The 25,050-nt window shown below is 38.8% G+C and overlaps 1 protein-coding gene across 1 annotated transcript; it reads right to left on the bottom strand.

The window, feature by feature from the left end:
* Positions 1 to 1,717: 1,717 nt before the first annotated feature.
* LOC139727042 (ankyrin repeat domain-containing protein 54-like) lies at positions 1,718 to 23,487 on the bottom strand. The gene is made up of 7 exons (XM_071638026.1): positions 22,962 to 23,487; positions 16,803 to 16,850; positions 15,931 to 16,029; positions 6,473 to 6,544; positions 5,122 to 5,294; positions 3,127 to 3,234; positions 1,718 to 1,846 (listed from the first exon to the last, which is right to left on the bottom strand). The coding sequence occupies exons 1-7, from the start codon at positions 23,449 to 23,451 to the stop codon at positions 1,787 to 1,789; spliced, it is 1,050 nt and encodes a 349-aa protein (XP_071494127.1). The 5' UTR covers positions 23,452 to 23,487; the 3' UTR covers positions 1,718 to 1,786.
* Positions 23,488 to 25,050: the final 1,563 nt, after the last annotated feature.

Raw genomic sequence — 25,050 nt, forward strand, 5'->3', positions numbered from 1 at the left:
GTCAGAATACAAACGAACAAATTCCTGGGCTAAATCACCCAGCGCCACAGACAAATCGATTCTCCGAATAATATTAAATAAAATCTTCGAACCGGACTTGCCGGTCGCCGACACGCTGTACTGCGCGGCCATTTTCCGACACCAGCTGTTGTTTTTTTGATAATTCGCAAACCCGTATCGCGCCCTCTCTCGGTAAAAACGATGTATTTCCTTTTTTTTTCTGAAAAGTTCAGGGTCGGGGTTTTTTTTAGGGTCGGGTGGGTTACGCCAATACGATTTTTTTTGTTTTGGCCTAAGCCTTAAAGTGCTTAGTACAAGGTCTCTTCAAGCTTTTGACATAACAAAATATGCTGACCAGGTTTAAATGTTATATTGACTGCCAGAAAGAGTTCATGTTCACCATCACTGTTTCATTTGGCCCACCAGCATAGTGGAAGGTATATGATTTTAAAACTAGGGATATCTGACAGATCTTTAATATTCATAAAATATCATGGGCTTGACAAACAGTGCAATATCTAAATGTACGCCCATGATTTTTTATCATGGCTACTACTAAAACACTGATCAATTCAGTGCTTATTTACGTCGATGTAGGGTAATTTGTCAATCATTTGGAGTGAAATATCTGTTGAGAATTCTCAATAACTTTCACGAGTTGTGCAAACTTGGATCTGTGTTGTATCCTGATATTATGACATACTCTGTTAAGCAGCACTGGGTAAAAAAAAAAAAAAGTCTCTCTGCTCACACTCAGTATTATAATGACTTGCATCCTTGGACGGCTACATGAATATTGCTGGAGGCTCAAGACAAAAGCCGGAGAGAAGAAAAGAAAGAAAATGATCGCCACACACTGGAAGCTACAAAACCAAGTCAGGTACTGGTATACAAAGGTTGTGTCATGGCTACAGGTAAAATTCAAAATAAAATGAAATAAAAAGATCCATTATCTCATGCATACAGAGCATTCAAACTGTTGGCAAACACAGAAATGTTAGCTGATGCATTGTATGGAAGGAAACATATGAATGTGGCTCTCTGTCTGGCATCAGCATATGAAATCCAACACGTCATACACCCACACTGCTGAAATCAAGCGACCCTAACATGTGACATTGATCTAACCATTCTCACTTTTACTGCAGGAATAATTACACTCCCACTCATTGCCATGGGGAGGCAAACATGGTCATATGACAGTGAGAAATTTGACAAAGCTGACTGCAGCATGAAATCCTAGAGCTTTGATGAATACAAAATATTGGGATAACGTCAACAGTAAACAATGTACATTGACTGCACCTCTTGTAAGCACCAATGCAGCCAAATGCAGACTCAACCTACTCTATTACTCATCGTAAGTAGTTGGCAAACACGCAACAATGTCACATGACTAGCCACGGGCATTTCTCAGTCTAGTCCTGAGAAACATATTTTGCATGGAAGGAGGGGGGGGGGAACTTGATGACATTTTGTGCGAGAAACGCTTGTCACATTGCCAGCAAGCAGCACACATACTCTGACGATGAGAGTTTTACATGTTTCTTCTTAAGTAACCAATTCTGGGAGACATTTATACGCAGGCAAGCAGATACTAGGAAGGTACCCCTTGGCATTTCAGAGCACCGAGTTTGAAACATGCGAGTCATACGTAAATGTCGCAGCATCTTGTCCAACTTAAGCAGCGGCTGTCATACTTGGAGAAGGGTGAATACGTCATTTCAACCTCTTGAATACCCTTGGGATTTGTCCATTTTCTTGTTGCACCGTAGCTGGTGGACACTCATTGCTTGGTGAGGTTCATCTTGGTGAAGCCTTCTAACATGTCTTGGAGAAGGTCGACCTTATGTATGTACGTAAGAAGACGATAGAGAAAAAAAATGACATGAAAAATGAGAAAACTAAAGGGAAAATGAATAAAATAAGGATGGACCAAATAAGAAAGGGTCCAGTCGAGTTGGTAAATGTTGTAATTACATAGAAGAGGCAAAAATAAGATAGTAATGAGATCTTCTGGAGTGACAGAAAAGATATGACCATTTGTATGGCAGTACATCATTAAGCATGGAAGCCTAAAGCAGTTCTCTAGGTTATGTGGCGTAAATGTCATTTGTCTAGGGCTCATCATTCGCTTTGCACACAGACTAATACACAAATAGTAAATGGTCACCAGCGCGATGGCACAAGATTTTGCACGAGGTGAAAGATAGAGTCGCTCTATTCAACGAGGCGAATCCTAGTTGAATAGTGCGCCTCATCTTTCACAGAGTGCGAAACCTTGTTCCCCTGCATGAGTAAAGACCATACGCTGTTTGTTTTATACAACACTTTGTACGTCAACAGATGTGGTCCACACAGATTCTTGAATTTAGCACAGAATGGCAACCATTTCTGTGAAAGACGAATGAGTAGTCGCACAGTCACAGTCACCGTGTACGTACGTACGCAAAGCCGATCAGTTGAAGTTGTTTACAAAAATCAGTGACAAAAGTACATGCTTGTAAGCGCGCTTGTAATTGTTGAGTGAGCGCGGCAAATGTTTGTTTATTGTGAAATCAGAGCCGTGCAATGGAACAAAAATTTGGACTCAATCGTGAGTTTAACACGAGAGTCAATGGAAATGGGTAACTTCAGCCATGCACTAACCATTTTTGCTCAAACAAAATTGCATGGCTGACAGCCACCACATGTGATGGAACTTTTAACTAAATGTCACGTGATGGGTAATTGACCAATCGGATAGCTACATTCTTTGTAGGTGTTATATAAAAAAGCCTAATCTTGTAAGGAGATTCACTCAATCTGTCTGAAATGGAATTTTTTATATACCTCAAGTTAGATCAGAAGGAAATATTTATTCTGTAAAATCATGAAAGAAACCATCATCTCATTTCATGGCCAATACGTTTTTAGCTTCTGACATTTGCACACCAACAATGAAAAGAAACATCCAATCACATCTATTCAAGTGTCTGCACTGTTTTATACTCCGTGAAGAGGGCAGTTTAATCTCCTACAAGGACCATTTCCCCTAATTTTCCACACTGACGGAGGATGGGGCCAGTCAAAGGGATGCTATTTGAGATAAGAACAACATCATGACATGGTTGCCATGGTACCCACCTCCTCTTTCCTCTCCGTCTCCTTCAGCTTGGCTGACATCTGCTCCAGCTGTATGGCGTTCTCTTGCTGGCCCCGACAAGACACATACACCCTTAGCATCCCCATGATCTATGGTGGACCAAAGTCAATCATAGCAATCCAAGGTCAATAAATGAAAGACAGTAGAGTATATTATTACACTTCACTCAATACTGCTGGGGCAATCTTCATTACCTGAAGTATCAACTTCCCTGAGCAAGGGATGGTACAGTATTGGTGGAGATGAGAATTGGGCTTTTAACTTTTTGCGAGATACCAAGAAACCACTTTTGAAATAGTACAGACCATGATATTCAAAGAGGAATTCAAAGTTTATTTGATAAAAATCGGTTTGGGAATGGCTGAAACATCCAAATACAAAGTAAAACAAAGCGATCATAATAAAAGGTGGGTCCCATCTTTTATGAGGATTGCTCTGTTTTGGATATCTCCACCATTTAAAAACCAATTTTCATCAAATAAACTTTGAATTCCTCTTGGAATTACATGCTCTTTCACATTTCTTAAGAGGTTTCTCATTATGTCAACAAAAGATGTTAGAAACCTGAAGTTGGATCTCAACCAAAACTATACAATCGCTTGAAGTGATTTTGTTCCACTTTAAATCTTTCAGCAATAATATATTCACTTTGAATTTTTTTAGCAATATACAGTCAACCAATTTTTTAATTTGCTCTTTGGCTAATACATTGTAGGTAAAACACCATCAAAGTCAGTTTTATTTCATATCTGAGCAGAAAGTGTGATAATCATCTCTAGTCAATTTCTTTTTTTTTTCACTTAACCTGTGCTGATAAAAACCATCCATCGATAGATTAGTAATAGACTGCTGGCATACTTCCATGTAATTTGATTACCACTCCAACCTGCCCAGTTTAAAGGACCAACATCCCCGCATTGGTGCAATCACAAAGAAACACACCCCACACTTAACTCGGTTCCCCTCTTCCAAATAGTGTTAGCTTTGGCAGCAGGCAATCTAGCCATGAATAGTGTTTGTGAGCCAAAGGCACTTGCTAGCGGTCTTGGCTAATAAACTTAATTAAGGAATTCACCACAACGTAAGCTGCACATGGTTGATACAATGCATGCAAAACATGTCTAGCAATAAGAGTGTAGCATTCTTGTTGTAAGATCATCTACACAATTTGGGCACACATACATACACAGACATGTACATACACAAACACACACACCTAGTTGTGTTTACGTGGCTTGCAATGATGTGTAGGCCTTACACAAGAGTATGCAAGACCTACTGTAAGGTGCAATACAGTGTGATCACTACTGAAGGCAGCAAATTATATTACAGTGCGCTCCTGTAATTAAAGAAAATGGCTTTAACGAAATTTTGTTACAACAAAGTAAGAATTTAGGTCCCAAAATGAATTATATATTTTATTTGTTTGGAAATAAATTTTGATGTAATGAGAGAAAAATGACAGTCCCGAGGACTTTATTACAATTGGAGTTGCCTGTACTTTGATGAACACTTCAGATTAGTGTTTTGTACCTTTAAACTTGGCCAGTTCTGCTGTACATAACATATAGGTCTCTGCAGTGTAATTCTGCATGTTGCGCTGGTGCAGCACAGAACAGCATAACATGATTTGTGAATCTTGGCAGTACCGTAGTCAATTTTAGCAATGCTGCCCAATATAATATACATGCTAGATACAATACTTTGATATACAATGTATCGAGACAAACAAAGCAAACAATATCAAGATAGTATCTGCTCGTTCTGGAATTATGTTTGCCAATCATAATACAACTTTTCTGTTCTCCATTCTCCCTGTAAATCTATCACAAAGGCAACATTATTTGTCAGTTCTTAGGATTAATCAGACAAAAGATGACTTGCATACACTGCCCCAGTACCTTTTAAAATCATATAATCATGGACAGTAGGCAAACAGAACACATGAAAAATGCATGTGTGGGACTAAGGCCTACCTGGAGTATCTCTTGCCTAAACTGGATCCCTTCCAGCGAGGGATTGGTGCGTAGATGTTGAAGACGACTCAGGGCCAGGTGGAAAGGGGTGTGGCCTCCCCTGTCCAGGACCTGCACATTGGCACCAGCTTGGAGGAGGGTCGTTACCATGGAGATGTGACTCCCTATTGCAGCTGGCCAGAGAGATGGACAAAAAAGCAGGAATAAATGCTAACATAGCATTTTCATTTGAATGGAGCCACATATGAAAATTTTGCACAATTACAACAGAACACAGCCTTTTTATGTCTCAAATGTGGCTTGCACTCAATATGACCATGAAATGCAATAAATAAACATGATATCTGTGAATGTAATTTCTTTGTGTCCATATTTCATAAAATATGCTTTTTTGGTAAAAAGAAAAAAAAAAGATACAATCACGCTCTTTAACATGTACTAGACCAATGGGTGAGCCAAGATTAATGTGGGCAGGAATTTTATTAGAGAAAAGGTGCACTGATGAAGAATGACACCGAGGAAAAATATTTAAATCCCTTAAATAGGCTACATGTGCATGTTACTGCCAACTTTTGTCTTTGCAAGCCCTTATTTATGGACTCACCAAAATCATATCGCTACAAAACTACACAGCATGAGATAAAAATGACACAGTTTATTCAAAGCTCTGAGCTGGAAAAAAACAACACAATAAGTTACAATGAAGGTTCTTTTTCTACAAAGTACGACCTACAATGTATAGTACAATTGTTTATGTAGGTGTCCAACACATTGACACTGTACATTGAAACCGACAACCCTCTATTTATAGCATTGCCCGTGAAAAATGAACTTTCACACATGAAACTACGCGCAGTGGTTGTGCATTCTTCACTGGCGATTTGATGATGCCGAAATATTACTGAAAAACCTGATAATAAACAAGATCAACAGCAAAACAATGATACCGTAGATTATGAATGCACATCGGAAAAGTATTACGTGCATTTCACACGTATTGTCAACGGAGGGTAAGGGTGTTGTTGGTTTCAAAACTACGGCACAACTGAGTGCGTCAAAATGACAACCCACGAGTTCAAAGCAGTTATCTTGGAGCGTGTACCGCAAATTGCATTTTTAATGCGCGCTTGTGAATTCAGAGTATTTTCTTTACATGTGAGCAAAATTTCAGACAAATTGTGAGATATTTTATGCATTTACTGACAGAAAAAAACAGTAGGGTGTCGATGTGTTGGACACCCAACTATACATATTGGAAAAGACTACGCTGAACATATCATATGACTGAGCACTCTTGGCTTTGAGAAGGCTGTGACACCACCATACCTGCTTTCCCTATTCAAGGACTCACCTAAGTGTAACGGTGTATTGCCAATACCGTCTTTCTGGTTCACATCAGCCCCTCGGTCCAGGAGTAATTGCACTGCAGAAATACAAGTTGAGACAGCAAACAATCATGAATAAATGATGACATGGCTAGCTGAATGACTGACTTAGTGATTGCTTGATTGGTTGGCTGATCATTTGATTAATTGATTGACTGATTACCTGACTGACAGATCTATAGAATAAGTGATTGATTGAACGAATCATTTACAGATGAATGAAAGAAAGAAAGAAAGAATTAATGAATACATGAATGAATGAATGAATGAATGGATGGATGGATGGATGAATGAATAAATGAATGAATGAATGAATGAATGAACAAATGAATGGATGAATGAATGAATAAATGAATGGATGGATGAATGGATGGATGAATGGATGGATGAATGAATGAATGAATGAATGAATGGATGAATGGATGAATGGATGAATGGATGAATGGATGAATGGATGAATGAATGAATGAATGAATGAATGAATGAATGAATGAATGAATGGATGGATGAATGATTGACTCATTGCTTGGATGAATGAGTGAATATAACTTGATGGATGGCAAAATATTAATTACTATTATAACCAAACAGAAATTAAGTGAACAAATGAATCACAGCTATGAAACAATTTGTTAGTATGATATTCACTGGCATTTGATATGTGTAGATATAGATAAACATGAATCATGAATACGAATAACACATGAAGGAATGTGTAAAAAAATAAATGTTCTAAGTCTGCACTTAAAATCAAAGTTGATGATGGAAAATGATCTTGACAGAACAGTTAAGAGCAAGGCAAGCTCAGGAAAAGAATAATCAGTTCCTAAGAATAGCTGAAAGAGAAGAAAACCACTGAAACCAAAGATCCCCCACACACTGAATTTATCATTGACATTGAATGATTTAGCTTGGCAGCAAACATACACATAGTGTTTTTCTCTGAATACTTTCAAACATAAGATGGACTTGATTTCGCTACTAAATGTTCCTGTTACACTCATTTCCTCCTATCATGTCCTGATGTCAGACAGGCATAATTGGAGTTGACAACTGAAATAGATTTCATACTTCTCACAGGAGGGGACAGCCTGCTTTAATCTTGCACACATTCTCTTTATTTGTCAGGTTTTAAGTGACAAATTGTAAAGTGGCAAGAAGAATCACATCAAGACACATGACAAGGAAAGAGAATGTTACCATGGGAAACACATTACTGTGTTCATACCTATCTCCTAGATTTGACTTAAAAAAAGGTGAATACATACTGTATAAACATGAACACGTGCATGGATGAACAGTATTAGCAAAGCATACAAGCAAGACTCATAGCTATGTTTAAAACTGCTTTTCAGTAGATCTATTAAATGTCTCATTAATTACTAAAAAATTAATATTGTTCAATTCTCTTACTAGGCATGTACATGTGCTCATTATGATTTTTGTATTTCATAATTCATTCTTATCCACTACACCTTGAGCACTTTAGTCATGTAATTATTAGTACCCTGTATTATCATTATTTATTATAAAGACATAAAAAAGAATGTTACAACATATGACATAATTACTTTCCCCTGGCTCTTTCTACAAGTCAAAAAATTGAATGAAGCACACTCGTATGCTGACAGACAAATTATGTTAAGAAATAAGACTGTTGACTAGCCAACATATAATTCTTACCAGAGACAAAAACAATAGCTGCAAAACTACTAGTATACTACAGACATAACAGTAGAAGACCTTTGGGCTACCTTCCTTCTCTCCACTGGATCCATACAAAATGTTGACATGATGTGCCCACTCAACCCACTCAATTTTAATGTCAACTGAACACCACAGAGCAAAATCAAACCCACGCAGACATCACTCATATTGCACACAAAAAAAGAGAGTACAATGGAATCTAGTCACACATATTCATACAAAATGGTGATATTGTTCATAATCATATACTTTTTTACTACGAAGATGAGACGATGATGATGTGATGTTGGCTAACAAGTCTCCTAATGTCCTGGCCACAAATGGTAAGAAAAAACCACTTCACATTCTGTCTTTGAATTAAAAGGAATACAATATATCTTTCAGTGATCATGAATGTCAATCATCCACTGAATATTTCTTGTATAAAGTGAATGAGGTCATTGCTCTGGTGTGTTTTGTGCTGTGCATTGTTGATATGATGTGCGTACATCTCAGCTGCATTTCTGGAGCCACATTCCATTTGGCCTTCAGCCTCATGGAATACGGCTCCAAACCATAAAAATTATATCTATTTGCACACCCATATTTCATGAACAAGCAGGGGTAACTACTATAAAACCAGAAACATTCGCGGCATGAAACTTTTGCAAACTGGAGCTGACTGCCATTTTCATGGCATGAAACTTTTGCGTATTGCCACTGGCATCTACATAATGCTTTGCATTGAGACAAAACCTTTTGCATGCACATTGCTTTCACGAATCTTGGCTCCTGCGAAATTTCATGCACACAAACATTTCTTATTATACAATAATAATGATGATGATGATGATGATAATAATAATAATGATAATAATAATAATAATAATAATAATAATAATAATAATAATAATAATAATAATAATAATAATGATAATGATAATAATAATAATAATAACAATAATCATAATAAACTGGCACTTATATAGCGCATAATCAATCAAAAACTGCTCTATGCGCTTTACATACAACGCTCCAATATCGTTACATTACAATAAAAATAAGTATGTCTTCTAAGTTTCTCTTGAAAGATTCCGTTGATGTACATAGCCGTTAATGTATTCAAAAGTAGTAGTATTCAAATATAGTATTCAAAGTTGTAAGCAAATACAAAGAAGAGCAACAATGACTGTTACACAATAAGACCAAAAGCATTTTTATCACAATGGGGGAATAGTGAGACCGCAAAGCCCTCCATCTCTCTCTCTCTCTCTCTCTCTTACTTTTCACTGGGCAGTAGGGCCTACATGAACAGTCATGTACAGAAGATGATAACTAGCATCAGATCCCCCCAAACACATACAAACACCTACATTAACGATAAGAAAATGGCAGCCATGAGAGAATCTTGGCACGAAGTATGGTGAGTCATATTCTAGATTTTGGACTCTTTTTACGACAGATCTTTACTGGAGCTGCTAAACCAATTCGCATCAAGTTGTGTGATGGCACGATCCCAAGAACGGGAAGAAAAAGAGTCCAGACCAATCGCTCTCAGATGCTGACAGAGTTCAAAAGTTCACGCCTTTGTAAATTAGAAGTACGCTCCATCAATATTCTTAGGGAAAGTTATCAGCTTCTAGAGAGCAATACATATGGACTCTTTTTGTCTCAGGTTCTTGGCTTCGCACCATCACTCAACTTGACACATTCAGGTTTAGGAGCTCAAATAAAGCTATCATAAAGAAGTCCTGATTCCAGACTACTAGGTGATTCTCAGCTCATTTTCTTCCTTCCTCTAATGAGAGGGGTGAGATTAATGCCACAAGAAGATAAAACACTGGATAAATAAGCTGGAAATGTACATTAGGTGGCCAGAAACAACCAACTTCTTCAGCTTGGCAACAGAGTACATTTTCCTGTCGTCTGGTGCTTAAATAAACATCGCCACAGAAACAAACTAAATACACGATAAACCAATGAGGAGAATGAACTTTACATGATCCATTTTCATGACTTTGAGCACCCGTCTCACACCCACTTTAATCTTTCACTCCTTACCCATCTTTTCACTGCATCCTTCCCGCCACCGTAGCAACCTTAGTAACCATAGCAACCCTTCATATGCTACTCTTGTGATGGCTCCTCTACTCTGTTCAATTGTCATCACCTGATGTTTTTGTTTCATTACTTCCCCTTGTGAATATCTTTTCCCGCTATTCTTCTTCAGCCTACACATAACATTGATTTGCAGTCGTTATGCCACAGATTACTGTTTGACAATACCGCTCATATATTCAAAGAGCAGGGCAGGCAAGAAGCCAGTTTTTTTTTTTTTCCATATCATGAATTTTCAAGGATAGAGGTCTAGTCGTAATCTACCAATCATTTAATGTCAGTTTCTTTGGTTGCAATTCATATCAGTTCTTGAGTAGCTCATTACAGAGCAGAGGACATTTTCAGAGACTCCAACCCCAAGCACCTTCTGATCTGGAGATTCTCCCGCCCGAAACCCCTAGCAAACGGGAGACTCCAAGTTGATGTGTGCGAAGCGCGAAGTTTCTATGGTTCTAGATGTTCTCTGGTGCTATCTAAGGCTTATTTTTCAACATACGATAGCAATAATGAAGAAATCCTTTCCACCGGGAGACACAGAGCCAGGGCTGGAGAAATCAAATCTCAAACGGGAGAACGGGAGATTTTGCAAAAATGGGCTTTCGGCGGGAGATCTCCCGTCGAAAATGGGAGAGTTGGAGTCTCTGCATTTTGCTCGCCTCCATGCAGGAAAGAGGCAGACATTGCAGGTAATTTGTGAAAATTAACACTGGAGAAAATTTTAAATCATCAGTACCTGAACCCTTCACAACACAGTGACCCTACATTATTGAGCAGAGTACTGTAAAACACAATGTTTTTGTGGCATGAAATTTTCGCGAATTGGAGCCGACTGACTTTTTCCCCGACATGAAATTTTCGCGAGTTGCCTCTAACATTCTATGCGTATAGTGTAGACAAGAACTTTCACATGCATTTTAATAATTGCGAATCTTGGCTCTCACGAAATTTGCGAAATTAAAATGCATGCAAACATTCCTTATTTTACAGTATGCCCTACACAAGTACACACATCATTCTTGGCCAGTGACAGTACACTGAACTCTACAACATGTACTCTAAAAATTCATCTCTCACCCAGCATCCCTCTTCCTCTCCTTTTCTATTTTCGCTAACCCATTTTTTTTTCCAGCGAGAAGCAAATACCAGAGAGGTCACGACTAAACTACGTAAAGCATTGCCACCAAGGACATGGTTACGGCACCAAGGACATGGTTACGTCTCACATAATATGCTTGTTCCTGCAGTATGGTGTGTTTGCTCTAAGCCACAAGTCAGAATCACAACACATTTAAGTGTCTGTGGTAGTAAAGGAAGTGCTAACTAAAGGTCATAAATTTCCTGACATAGGCTATATGCAACTAACATTTTACTTTTCCGTTTGCACAAAAAGCTTAGAGAACATTTCCTTCCACACTAGCCCAGCTTCCACTCAATGCAAAGCTCTCTTGTTCTAAACTAATATGTAAATCAGCGGGAATAGTGTCATACATGTACCTATAAAGGATACCAAAGGTACTGTTAATGTATGTAGGTACAAACACGATACACATGTCTCCGAGCTATTAGCACCTGTTGAAATTCAAACTAGGTTATCTGACCATATAAGATTGTATCACAACTCTATCTACACCTGTACATGACCTCAGATTTATAAGCAGCTTTCAAACAGAAAAGTTATGTCCTACTTTGTCTCCATGCAAATAGTAAGAGACCAATTTGTGTTTGTTGCAAACTTACCTACTTCGTAACAGCGACATAAAAACTAGGCAAGAGTCACAAAGGAAATCAGAATACTAGACGGGTAACAGCAACACAAACAAAACATAAACAGATAACAACAACAATGACCTCAATAACTGCAGTATCAAATGCGAGCAGTTTAACTCTCTGATGTAAGAAAGCAGTACTACTTATGACAAGTCTATGTTACACTCTGGTGACATGTAACGATTCTCACGACTTACACACCAAACATTACTGTAAAACGAGAAATTTTCACGTGCATCTTAATTTCGCGAATTTCGTGAGCGCCAAGATTCGCGAAATGAAAATGCACGCGAAACTTCTTATCTACATTATATGCATTGAACGCAAGAGGCAATTCGCGAAAATTTCTTGCCGCGAAAAAGGCCGTCGGCTCCAATTCGCGAAAATTTCGTGCCGCGAATATATCATGTTTTACAGTATACTTCCCAGTATCCATGGCACTCGACTGTTGCTGAATGCATCACAATAAAAGCCCTACAAGATACTGCAGAACAAGACAAACACCATGCACTGTCTTGCCCACATTATCGCAAGCTGTGATTAAAGGGTTTTTAATGTAAGTTCATTGACTTTTGACCTTTGACCTTGTCTGACTTCACCAATATTCGAATCTGACTGGCATCTTTTAAATAGGTGATGTACCTGTGGTCTGAGTTTTGTGGTCATAGCTCAAAGCTGTGGAAAGTTATTGAATGAACACAATACTGTACAGCAAGACATTTGTTATCTCAGCATGGGAAATTGGAGCCGATGGCCTTTTTCGTGGCATGAAACTGTTGCAAATTGGTGACTACCATTCACTGCATTGTGCATAGACAAGAACTTTTGCACAAAGTTTACTTTTGCGAATCTTGGCTCCTTGCAACATTTGCAAAAGTTTGAGGCATGCAAAAATTTCTGGTTTTAGAGTGTCTGAGATGGAATGAGACTGAACCTTGATATGTGCTTGAAGTTACTATGGAAGCTGTTTCTTAGCAATGAGGAGTGTGATTATTCTTTGTGATGTGTAAAGGAACAAGAGAAACTTTTTGCAACTGACTGACAAATTGCAATTTGTCAATCAGTTGCAATAGAAAATTTATTTAGGTCTGTACATGTTGCACAATGGAGCAGCCTATGGATATGAAAAGGCACAAAATAGTGTGCCACTACTCAGAAGATATCATAGTGGTATGTGAGGAGTTTTTCCTGAAGTGATAGAGTGTACACATTACAGTTTATCACAGGTTTATCCAACAGGGAACTCTACAACTACAATCGGAATTACAATGTATAAAAGTTCTTCTAAACGAATGATGAGAACTATCTACAGCTATATCTTCTGCAGTCATTTACGATACTGGGAGCAGCTGTGGCCTTGAGAAAAATAAAATGACTAGGTTTGATCTTGGGCATATGCAAGAAAAATATTGTGACGCACTTTCATTTTTTTTCCCCTGACATTAAACGTGACGTAAACATACAGGCCTTGGGTAGGAACTATTCGTGACACAAACCACTGATGTGACATGTGACATAGGGAGTGCAATCAATCAAAGTATGTCACGGCTCTGCCTACAGGGTATGGGATCATCGACAGCACGTCGACACACGTCACACTCTTCAGGGTGGGGGGGGGGGTACCTATCTTATCAGAGTCTCTGACCCTTCATTAAAGGCATAATTTACCATTTGCAGAAAAAACAAAAACTCAGCATAAGTACTTTAAAATAGTTCTAAATGTGAGTCAGGGATAGAAACAACCACTGCAAAAATTTGAATCTGTATAATCAATGTTGAGTATTGCTAACTATCAGTACACAAAATGTGAACAAAAGTTATTAAAAAATGTTTCCAGACTAAACCCTCCCCAGTTATGGTCTAATGAGAAAAATTCTGATATCTCCTTATATTTTTAATAGGCTTTATTGCAAACATTTTATATGGCAGGATGCTATGTGACAAAACAGACCTACACATACATGTATAATGCATCAAATGTGATATCTTGAACATGTTTTAAATCACTGCTCCCAAAGGTAAACAGGACCTTTAACAGCACACCACTGATGTCCTGAAGATCTGAATGTTATGTACAGCGTACTTCATCTTTCAAAAAATGTACAAAATATGTGATGACATTCCCGGGAAGCTTGAAGGGTCAGGCCAAGTCACGCCTTTCATCATAAAATCAAAGACTTGATTCTATATGCGGTGTGAGGAGTGTGGCACGCATCAACAGTGGGCAATTCATCCTTGCTCAGCTACCCTTTAAATCTTGTTTTTTCGATAAATATTACAAAGCTTTGCTGATTCATCTTTTTTTTTTTTGTGGGGGGGGGGGTGGTGATGTTTGACACAAGACATTTAATACTGCCCCACAGTCTTTGCTTCTTTCACAAAAAACAAAAATTACTGAATATGTGGTATTCTAAGATGTTCTCTATTTTCACAAAATCCCCAAGTTTGCTGATACATAACAGTAACCACTGCCTCCCATAGCATAAATCTGCTGTACAGTGTACATAGTCTCTCCATAGAAAGAAATCACAAACTTCTCTCCTGAAAAGGGACAATTCTTTCATTTTTCATTCTGTACTACTGCAAACGTCAATACTTTTGTGTGATTATTATCTTCTTCTTCTTGGGGGCTGAGCAGCTCAAAACATGCATCTACTGTATACGCGGATTTTTGAATTTGCACTATGCAATTGCCAACCCATTCAAAATAAGCAGAGAAAATTGTGAAGACATTTTCGCGGGTTTTAGAGTTGTGCTGGCCAGAAGTAGAGTGAAATACATGAAAATTCATGTACCCCAAAAATATCTGCATTTACAGTAGATGATGAATTCCATCGTTAGCAACATTGTCTTACAAGTCTTAGTTCACAAAATATTATGCTTGCAAAGTGCAGTATACATTAATTAACAACACTCATAAGGAGATGCAAGTTGGGCTGATATGAAGACAGGTGGATTTAGGCTCCACCCACCAATGGGACTACACTTGCCACTTGTAAGTCTGTCACTGGAATCTTCACATACCGTCATTCCCTTTATACCTCAAACCTTAAAATTTCTTCGATCTGCTCACAATGCTGCACTGCAAAATGATGTTTCACGTAATCATCTTCAGTTGAAGTAATACCAAGACATTCCAAATGATTTACTGTATATGCCAAATTTAGCAAGCCTATATTTTCTTTGTGTGTGTGTGTGTGTGTGTGTGTGTGTGTGTGTGTGTGTGTGTGAATTGGGACTTCCCCGACAATATCCTCAGTGGCTGAATTCCCAATTGTAAGGTACAGAAGTCAACAGAGAAATATAAGCGTGCATGTCACATTCACGCCTGGTTCAGAGTTAATATTCTAGGATTTTGTTAAATTTACCCATTTCATCACTAGAGTAACAAAATTTGTATCAAAAAACAAACAAAAAAACAAACAAAAAAACAAACAAACCTTGCAAAATATTTGGCATATACTGGATAACAAGACCAATGCCATTAAACCCTTCACACAGTGCAGTAGACACCAGACAAATGTACAGGTCTGCCACAGACATGCTTTGTCACTTCTAGAACTCTGCCTGTACATGAGCATACCAGGTACTATGGATCTGTGGACCAAACTCATCTACCCCTGTCGGTGGTATCGTCATAACCAACACTACACACTGGCACAGGTCCAACAGTCCCTGGCCAGTAAAAATTACTGTTGGACCAGTAACTTTTTCAGGAATGGACCAGTAAAAGATAGAAAAAAATGGGCACCTACTGGTCCAACAGACAGGTTGGACCTGTAGAAAAATGGGTTAGTGCAAGGAGGCGGGAATCTCTTCCCACCTCCCTGGTTAGTGTGCAGCCCTGTCATACCTATATCTCGGAAGCCCTTGGTGATTGCAAAGTGAAGAGCTGTCCTCCCTCGGTCGTCTCCTCGGTTCGGGTTGATGCCCTCGTCTAGCAACCTTAAAACTAATCAGGACAAGGGAGAGAAGGATGGTGAGAATCATTCAGGTGAATCCTGGCAGACATGTACAGAATAAAGGAATGAATGAATATCTTGTCAAAATGGTAGATAGATGCATAGATAGATGGATAGAGATAAAATAAGATAGATAGATAGATGGATGGATGGATGGAAACATACACTATGAACAGTAGCTAGATAAAGAGATAAAGAGATGGATAGAGATATAGAAAGATAGATCTACATAGGTAGGTAGATAGATACTTGGATAGGTAGACAGATGGAAAAAAGAATAAAAGATAAAGATTAAATGAAATAGAAACATGGGTGTATCATGGTAGGATTGGTCATGACATGTTGAAATATACATGTATACTACCATCATTTAAGTTAGCAAATTATATAATCACAAAAGTTACTATCAATGTTCTTTTGTTTGGTCAGATCTGTAAAAGTTATAAGAATGTCATGTTCTTTACAACTATCTCTTTTAATCTCCATCATTCCTTTTGTATACATCTTGGAGACGACATTTCTTGCCTTGACCAAATACAAGCCATACTGCATTGACATTTTACGTCATTAAAAAGTATGTTATTGTTTATCTCCCACCCCCATCTCCATGGGGGAAAAAACACACTCAAAGATTGCCACAAAGAAATATGAGAATTGATCAACAAACATCATCATGTGCATAGTGTTCAAGAGTGTGGGCTATATCATATTCTGTGTGATTTCTTCCCACAGTGAAATTCTAGCAAGTGTTCAACAGACTTACCTTCATGATATTCCCCTTGTTGTGCAGCAAGTCTCAGCTTTCTTTCACCTGGCAATAAAACACAGGCAAACAAAGTGTCAGCTTCATGAATTAATCACAACAAAGGTACAAGATTGTAATGCTACTCCAGAAGCACATCCTTAAAATCACCAACTATCAGGTATGAACTCTAGCTTCCTTACAATGAAATACTCCAACAAGTACAAATCAGTTAACAAGTATTTTTCATTCTACTACATTAAATACATCAAATAGAGCTCATAAAATCTTATATAAGTGTACAACTTATTTGCATTCTACAAGCATCAAATTGATATGAGTTTGAATGATTATAAAGCAAATAGAGCATTTTTCTTTTTATCCAATTGCTTGACTTTATTGCTGTACATTCTCACGCCAAGAAAATGGATGCCAGATTTAATCTTAACCAGTTGAGGATGGACTGATTTCGCTATAACACGCATTTCTCATAGACACCTGCCCGAGTATACTCAAGACTCGTCCTCAACGGGTTAATCTATAACTCATGAAATGGACAAGCACTTCTAAAAGCTTCAAATATCATTTGTACTGCAAGTATAGGTTTTCTTTCCTCTCTTTCCTAATTCTCTCCATCTCTCACTCTCCCCTCTTTCTCTTCATTCATTCTCTCTTTGTACAATCTCCCTCTCTTTCTCATCTGTCTCTTCCTGGAACAGTACACCTGTACACAAGACAATTATTCCTCCAAAAGATGATGTAAATGGTGACTGGCATTGCCTGCACCAAGAGACCCAGGACTGCTAATTCAATACACAGTCCTGCTTTAAATGTAGCCAAGGAAGTGCAATTACACGGCGTTGTGAGGCTTTAAAACACTCTCTTCCTGCTCTAAGAATCGCAGTTCAAGCACAGGGCAAAATCATTGGTCTCCTTAAAGCCCTAGAATATATTTGCAGTCATTAGTTACATTTTGGATGGTTTGTTGCCCTAATGTTGTTACAAGTGCTCCATCACTTTCATTATTTGTGTATGCTTAACTATGTACATTCTGAATAATTTCGATTGCCTGAAATGATACATGATACAAAATAAGACAAAATCCAGAGCAGTCAAACAGGCTCCTTAAACATGCTCGGCACAAAGGGAAAGGGATGCATGTAACCACATACAGACTGTACTGTATTGTGTGTTCTTTTCTTTCCTTATTTTCCCCAACTCTATTCATTGATTTATTCACTTTTCTTGTTAGTAAAACAATAAGTTCTGTAATTCTGGTCTTTCAATAATATTCTTGCAATGATATTTCTAATGTTTTCAGAATGATTTAACTTGCACATATCTTAATATGATCACATAGTTAAAGGTTGAATGTTTGCATTAATTCTTCTGCAAGAGATTACCACAAACTCAAGAGTTCAGAGGAAGAAGAAATGGCTGAGAACCTCTCCAATAAGTCTTGCCTAGTTCCATGCTATTTTATAGTGGCATAAAAATATTATAAAGTTCATTGAGCCAAATTTGGGCTCACACTATTACATACTTCAAGCTCAATACTCAACATTATTACACGAACCAATTTTCTTTTTTGTTACATGCACTTTTCCATCATCAAATTTGTAAAGCAATACCAGTTAATGCAAAATGTCTGCATACTGATTGTGAAATATGTACCACCTGAGTTATCTTTTCTAACGTCCAAAAACAAATAAATAAATAAAAAGATATTAGTGGGTAACAGCACTGGCTTTATGTTCACTTTAAGATTGCATTATTGCAATGCACACAAACAAATCTATACTGCATGGGTGCAAAGAGAAGACCATTAAAAATATCACATCATAAACTTGTAATTGGTTTTAGAGCAACAGACTGAGTGATGAGGTACATAGTCAAAGAAAATCCAAAGATACACTTTTCTCGAGACTCCTTCTCTGCATATCCACACCAAACATGACATCGGTTTTATGTGGACAGTGGAACAAATCCTGTTTTCCAATGGGTTGAATTATTTTGTGGTAATGAAGTGGGAGGCCCGGGCGAACTGATTGCTAGGCAACTGCCTTTAAACCAAGGAGTGACTCGGCTTGTCAGGCACCTGTTTCATCCCATTAGACGCCCTAGCAAGGGGCCTTCAGTTCACTGAGCCGCCTGGCATTTGATTACTTGTGTCTTCCACTCCAGACAGGTCTTTCCTGGATCTGCTTGCCACACAAAACCACACACATGACAGGGAACATCGTCGCACCTCCCGTGAGCCATGCCTTGGAAGACACCGCTTACATTCAATTGTGGATCTTCATCGAAATTCACACCAGCTCACTAATCAGCCACTTGCCCACTACCAGCCGGGGCTTAGCCACTTGGTTTAAGAATGACCAATGATGATGGTGGCTGGGTCATGCGCAGGTCACACTTTTAGTTTTATCATTATCTTTGAAACACAAAGTCCAGAACAAGGCAGTAGCATTCTCTGTACAAAATTGCACATTCTACTATCGCTAAAGCAGATGTGCAATGCTCCTGTACATAAACATGATTTACCAGTAATGTGATACATAATCCAGGATTTAGCATCAGTAGTGGCCCTGTGGCCCAGGGCCATTAAAAATTCATGCTGGGCTAGCAGGTTTTTTTTAGGTGGCCCGTTCTGGGAACTAAAGCTTCAAAATAAATTGTTACTTTTGTTTTAATTTCAGGCCACTACAAATCTTTTTGGGCAACCAAAATTTAAGATTTAAAGACATCAGTGCCCCCCCCCCCCCCCCAAAAAAAAAAAAAAAAAAAGTGTCGAACCCTTGAATCATATTACATGCTTTTTTTTGTACTTTTTCATTATAGTATGTTTGACCTGCACTAAAATATATTTTTCCAAGGTGATTTCCTACACATCTCTTGCACAGTGGATGTCTACCACTTTTTTATGTTAAAAATCTCTACACTGGACCATTGGAAAGGCTGATATTGAAGCAATTACTCTGGCTTCTCAGGCTTAAAAAAAAAACAAAAAACTTAGATGTTCACATTACTTGGGAGTAGACCAGGTGCAGTACTCACTCAACTCTTCAAAGTTTTATTGATGCCCAATAGTTAACTGCATTCACAGTCTCTAGGGCAAGTGAAACAACAACCACAAAGCATAAAGCATTCATTTTATAGGCTATCAGGAGTTGATGATGATGAGGAAAAAGAACAAAACACAGCTGTAATAATCCTTGCAAGATTATCAAGTGCAAGCCAATTTAATTAAGTATAAAATGTTCAAAAGCCCAGGAAGAAAGTGAATACAGGAATGGTGACTGTACTTCAATCATAGACACAATTTTAAGCCAAAATGTGCTTTTAAAATATGAAACAGGGTCTACATGTAGGTTGCATGACCAGTGCAGTGCAGGCTGATGGGATTTCAGTTCATCTGCTTAAGGCCACTGCACACTATACGACTTTCGGTTGCACGACTAACAGACTTTGGATCCGAAATAAATAACAATAGCCTCAGAATAAACATGCTTGTTTATTTCAGATCCAAAGTCGCTTAGTCGTGCAACCTAAAGTTGTGTAGCATGCAGTGGGCTTTAGGGATGAAAATGGGGTCCACAGTGACACCCAGACTTACACGTAGCACAGTATGCAAGCAGACCATTGACAAACTATCAAAGAAGAAACATTCTGATGTACAATTGTACTAAAACACTGATCTTACATCATTTTAAATATAATACCATCTGTCACTACCCTGACAGCCGCTTGTGTTCAAGCCCAGTGCTCAGTGTACAAAATGTACAGATTGAGAAAACCACTTGAGTCAAATACAAGTTGTAGATGCTATAATTATAATGCCTTTGAGCTTTGCTTTCCTTTTAATTTTGAGGGAAAATTCAGTATGTGTCATGATGAAACATGTGTGGAAAATAAATACTCAGACAGGAAAATCATCTCATGAATGAAACATATTACTTCAAAAAACAAATACTGTGTCATCACAAGAAAAATGCAAAACCACTCATGTTGTGATTTTCTTTTGCAGTTGATCCTTAGTATGTACTATGCATTTGATTTCCCATTTAATTGGTTTTGGTTAATTCTTCTTAAAACTTTGTTTTGCCAGCGATGTCAAATATTACAAATGGGTATTGCAGGTTTGAGTTTGGAAAAGTTTTCTTATTAAAAGAGAGATAGTGATTGCCAGTCATGCAAATGGCTAAATATCAATATGATACCTATGTGTAAAGGAAATAAAGATTGGAAGTGCACTCTTAGATTATGTACAATGTGCCATTCCTTTATTTTCAGATGGTATTTACATAGCAAATGAAATTCCTCACCATCTTTTTTTTCCGTAAGATACTGCTTGTTCTACTATATAGCACCCACACTACAGCATGGAACCCCTACAATGTAAGTCATCAATGTGTCACTGTTTTATATTCAGTATATAGTATACTCCAAGACTATACCATACTCATCTTTTGGCTAAAGTACTGAACAATGGACTTTTGCTTTTTGTTTCTGTTTGATTTTTGATTTTTTTTTTTGATTTTTTTTTTGATTTTTTTTTTAGGGGGGGGGGGAAGGATTTTTGTGATTTTTTTTTTCTAATAACAGGAAAATAATACCTGGTACTTCATTACCATCTCATACATGTATATTAATGAGGTATATGCAGCCCTCCACACTGGAATTTCAAAGGAGGTATCTATGGCTTACTTCTCTTTTATCTATGAGAAAGACACAACAAGGATTCAATTTGTAAAAGAAATAAAACAATAGCTACATATTTGTGATGATTTGAGCACAAATCAAATACTGAGAAGCTTGTAAATGAGCGCCTCGATTGTCTCCAAAGAATGACTGTGACACTGCTTACTTACAAACACAGCCCTGTCACTGTACGTGCTACACACAGCGTCTGGTTGGGCTACATTGTACCTTACACAGAGCTTCACCGAAGGAGCATTGCACTTCCGAAATCTATACACAGTGCCACCCTGGTGCCACTCTCCTACTTGCCTGTGTACAGACATTTGAGTGTAGCTGGTGTAGGCAAAGACTTCCATGTATGGAACAAGCAAATGCCCATTCATTTTATTTGCCTGATGGTGGGAAAGCAGTCCAAAATGAGTTTGTAATATCAGCACCACGCCTCATCTGACATATTTCTTCCAAAACTTGATCACTGATAAATACATTAATAGCACCCTCAATAAAAGTAGAACTGACAAATTCTAAACAAGCAACAATGTTATGGTTATTTGAATTAATGTTGTAACTAACTTTTCAGATTGCCACATCTTTCTAAACTAAAGCCTATTTTATCCATTAGACCCAGTCATGAGATTGCGCACGCACCGGAGGATACTGTATCCTCCGGTGCGTGCACAAGCTCGCTCTCAAAATCTCACAGCTTGCGCGCTGTCTGTATGTGCTGGATGCATGATGTGATGTAACTCGCGTCGCGGGATTCCAGAAAACAAACTGGAGTACCCACCTACTCTATCAGTGTGGAATAGTAATTTGGATTATATGCACAAGAGCAGTTTAGTACCGATTTTATTTTTCTCATTACCGGGTACAAATTTTTGTAAAAAGATGTCAGACTTCAGCTTCACAAGGCCGATTGTGCGCGGAGAGTTGAGAGCTGCAGAAAAAAGCACCGAAAATATTTAGTCGGATCAGGCCGCTATGTAGGTGTGGCAATCTTGCATTGTGCGAACACGCTGGCGCCCGTGTTTTGATGGGTCGCTCTGCATCGGTTGATTAAAACTCGATTTTTGAAGAAAAAAAAACAGACAGAATTTTTTCTTCTTTTCATCATGGATAGTGGACATGTGTGTGTAACAAAAAAATCACTGTGCAAAGACTAAAGTTGCGACAATTTATACGTCAGATGTGAGATGAATAAAAAGTGAATGGGGGGCTTCTTGAGGCCCCCCCCCCCCCCCCCCCCCCCCCCCCCGAGGCCTCATGAGGCGGGGCAGTCCTCGTGAGCGGATTTCCCGGACTGACCTTGACAATACAATAAATCAAGAGTTTTTAGAACTGCGAATAATATTATCATGTAAATTTATTGAATATGATTCTTATTGTCTATCAAACCACAGCCAGCTTTGCCTTGGTCATGCCAAGGCCTGCCTGGTCCATTCCTGGAATCCTGGTCATGCACGTACAAAACAGTCATACCTTGAAAGTATCTACCAACAGGTGATCGCTGGAGAACCACTGCACCTCTGCGGCATCGCAATCGTCTCTTTTTTATCTTGCCATGGAACTCTGTAAGTTCATTGTTATTCGGTGAAATTGCATATTCAAGGTCTAAATATGGCTGTTGCACTTGTAGAGTTGAAAGACTTGGGCCCCCTGCACCCCTGCTGGCGCTGGCTGATGATGCTACAGCGCCTCCAAGAGTGAACCCTTTGGAGGTTTCTGAAGACCAGTTTGAAAAGTCACACTTAAAATTGTCCCCTGGTCCTAAAACACAAGAACTCAACATATCTGAGGCAGAAGCAACGCTGTGTTGACTATGGTTTTCGCCCGACGGGCCCGGCTCAACATTATTGTTAGTGTTCGGCGAGTCACTTGGAGCGATGATGTTTATCACGGGTGGCGGAGCCCGCATGTACAGCAATCCAGCCGAACAAGACGGTCCAGTTTCTGTCGCGCTGTCGCTCATTCTCCTTACGCTATCTGTCGGGTTTTCACGATCATATTTTCTCTACGTGCGTTCAGCGATGGTACTTCATCATTCACAGTTTAGTTGCAATGGGCGAGAAGATCCTTCGTGATGTCCTTTCACCGCAACATTAACCGAAGGCTTCTTAAAAGTGCAGGGAATTTGGTGGCAAGATTTCCTGTCTTCCTGTGCTGTACACTGTGCACTGTTCGCTAGCTTGCGATATCAATATCGATATGTACGTAGTTAGCTAGTTAGCAGATAGCATGCAGCAGGCAGGCACATAACGCATTACATGGAATACATGCCACACAACCTTGGTGTCAGTCGTCGACGTCAGTGTCGAGTGTACGCACGTCACTCCCGCACTGTACCACATAAGGATTGCACACCACAACCACAACATACACAACGAGTACTGCACGCGCCACTGGACGCTGGTATGGTACAGTGTATCGTGTAAGGACACACGTCCATATTGTATGCACATATGTACATACGTACGGCGTCATCAATCGGTCACGTAAAGAGTTTTGCCGTCTTGACTCCCATTTAATAAAAAAATTACACAAGTATAAATACATTCATTTTCACACAAAAAACATTTTTTGATTACCAAAAATAATTTTGTCTTATAAATGTACCAGCACAGTTTTTAAACAAATACTGTGTTCTGAAGTGTACAATTTATCCTTTGAAATGCTACATGTGTTCTTGTTAAAAACAAAATTTGGCAACACCACGAATGGACGTATCAGTAGCTCTGCTAAGCTCAGCCCGCACATTGAATCTCACGCGCATACTAGCCGTTCACTCGACGGAGAGTGCTTGCTATGCTAGCGGAACTAACGTTAGATCCCAAGAAGTGAGGGATTTTTGTAATGTAAAACGGTGGTGTGTTGATGACGGACCGGCAAACTGCCCGAGGAAGGCCGTGCTATGCTGCAGACATCAGTGCGTGGCTAATCCGCGGTTCGGTACTCTGCTGCATGCATGCTGTACGTATCGCATGCATTCATGCTACGTAGTACAGACTGTATTGCAATGAAGGAAGGAGGACCAGATACTGAGATGTGGAATGGTCTCAGGCAGGATCAAGATCTGAATTAGATTGCAATTGGAACGTTGACTGATGGTGGAATTCAACTATATTCACAGACACGACGATCTTTGAAGACTAACGATTAGTCTGAACGTCGGGCATTTGAAATATTCCTCAAACTACATCAGTCAGACTCGGAGTCGCGTCGGAGCTGCGGAGACCAGACGTGATCCCGGCCCGAGAGTGCACTTCATTCAGTCATGCCCATCGTTGAGTAATTTTATGGTATGGTTGTATAAGAACACGAACAGTTTGTTGAGCAAGAGAAGACATGTTGCTCATTTCAAGTTTTCTTACGTGGACTCGAGAACGAAGAGCAGATACGAATAGTCTAGAACTTCGATCTACATTGTAGTCTCGAGTCTACTTCCTTTTTGTAGTCTGATGATGTATTGTTGGGCATTTTTTCTACTTTTTGTTAGACAGTCTACTTTACTGTTGTTAGTGTTACTGTTAGACTCCAACTTACAAAATTACATTACTGTCTTGTCTACTCT

The sequence above is a fragment of the Diadema antillarum genome, unplaced genomic scaffold (genome assembly GCF_040938485.1).
Source record: "Diadema antillarum isolate AM-2024a unplaced genomic scaffold, OU_Dant_1.0 scf00000017, whole genome shotgun sequence".
NCBI lineage: Eukaryota > Metazoa > Echinodermata > Echinoidea > Diadematoida > Diadematidae > Diadema > Diadema antillarum.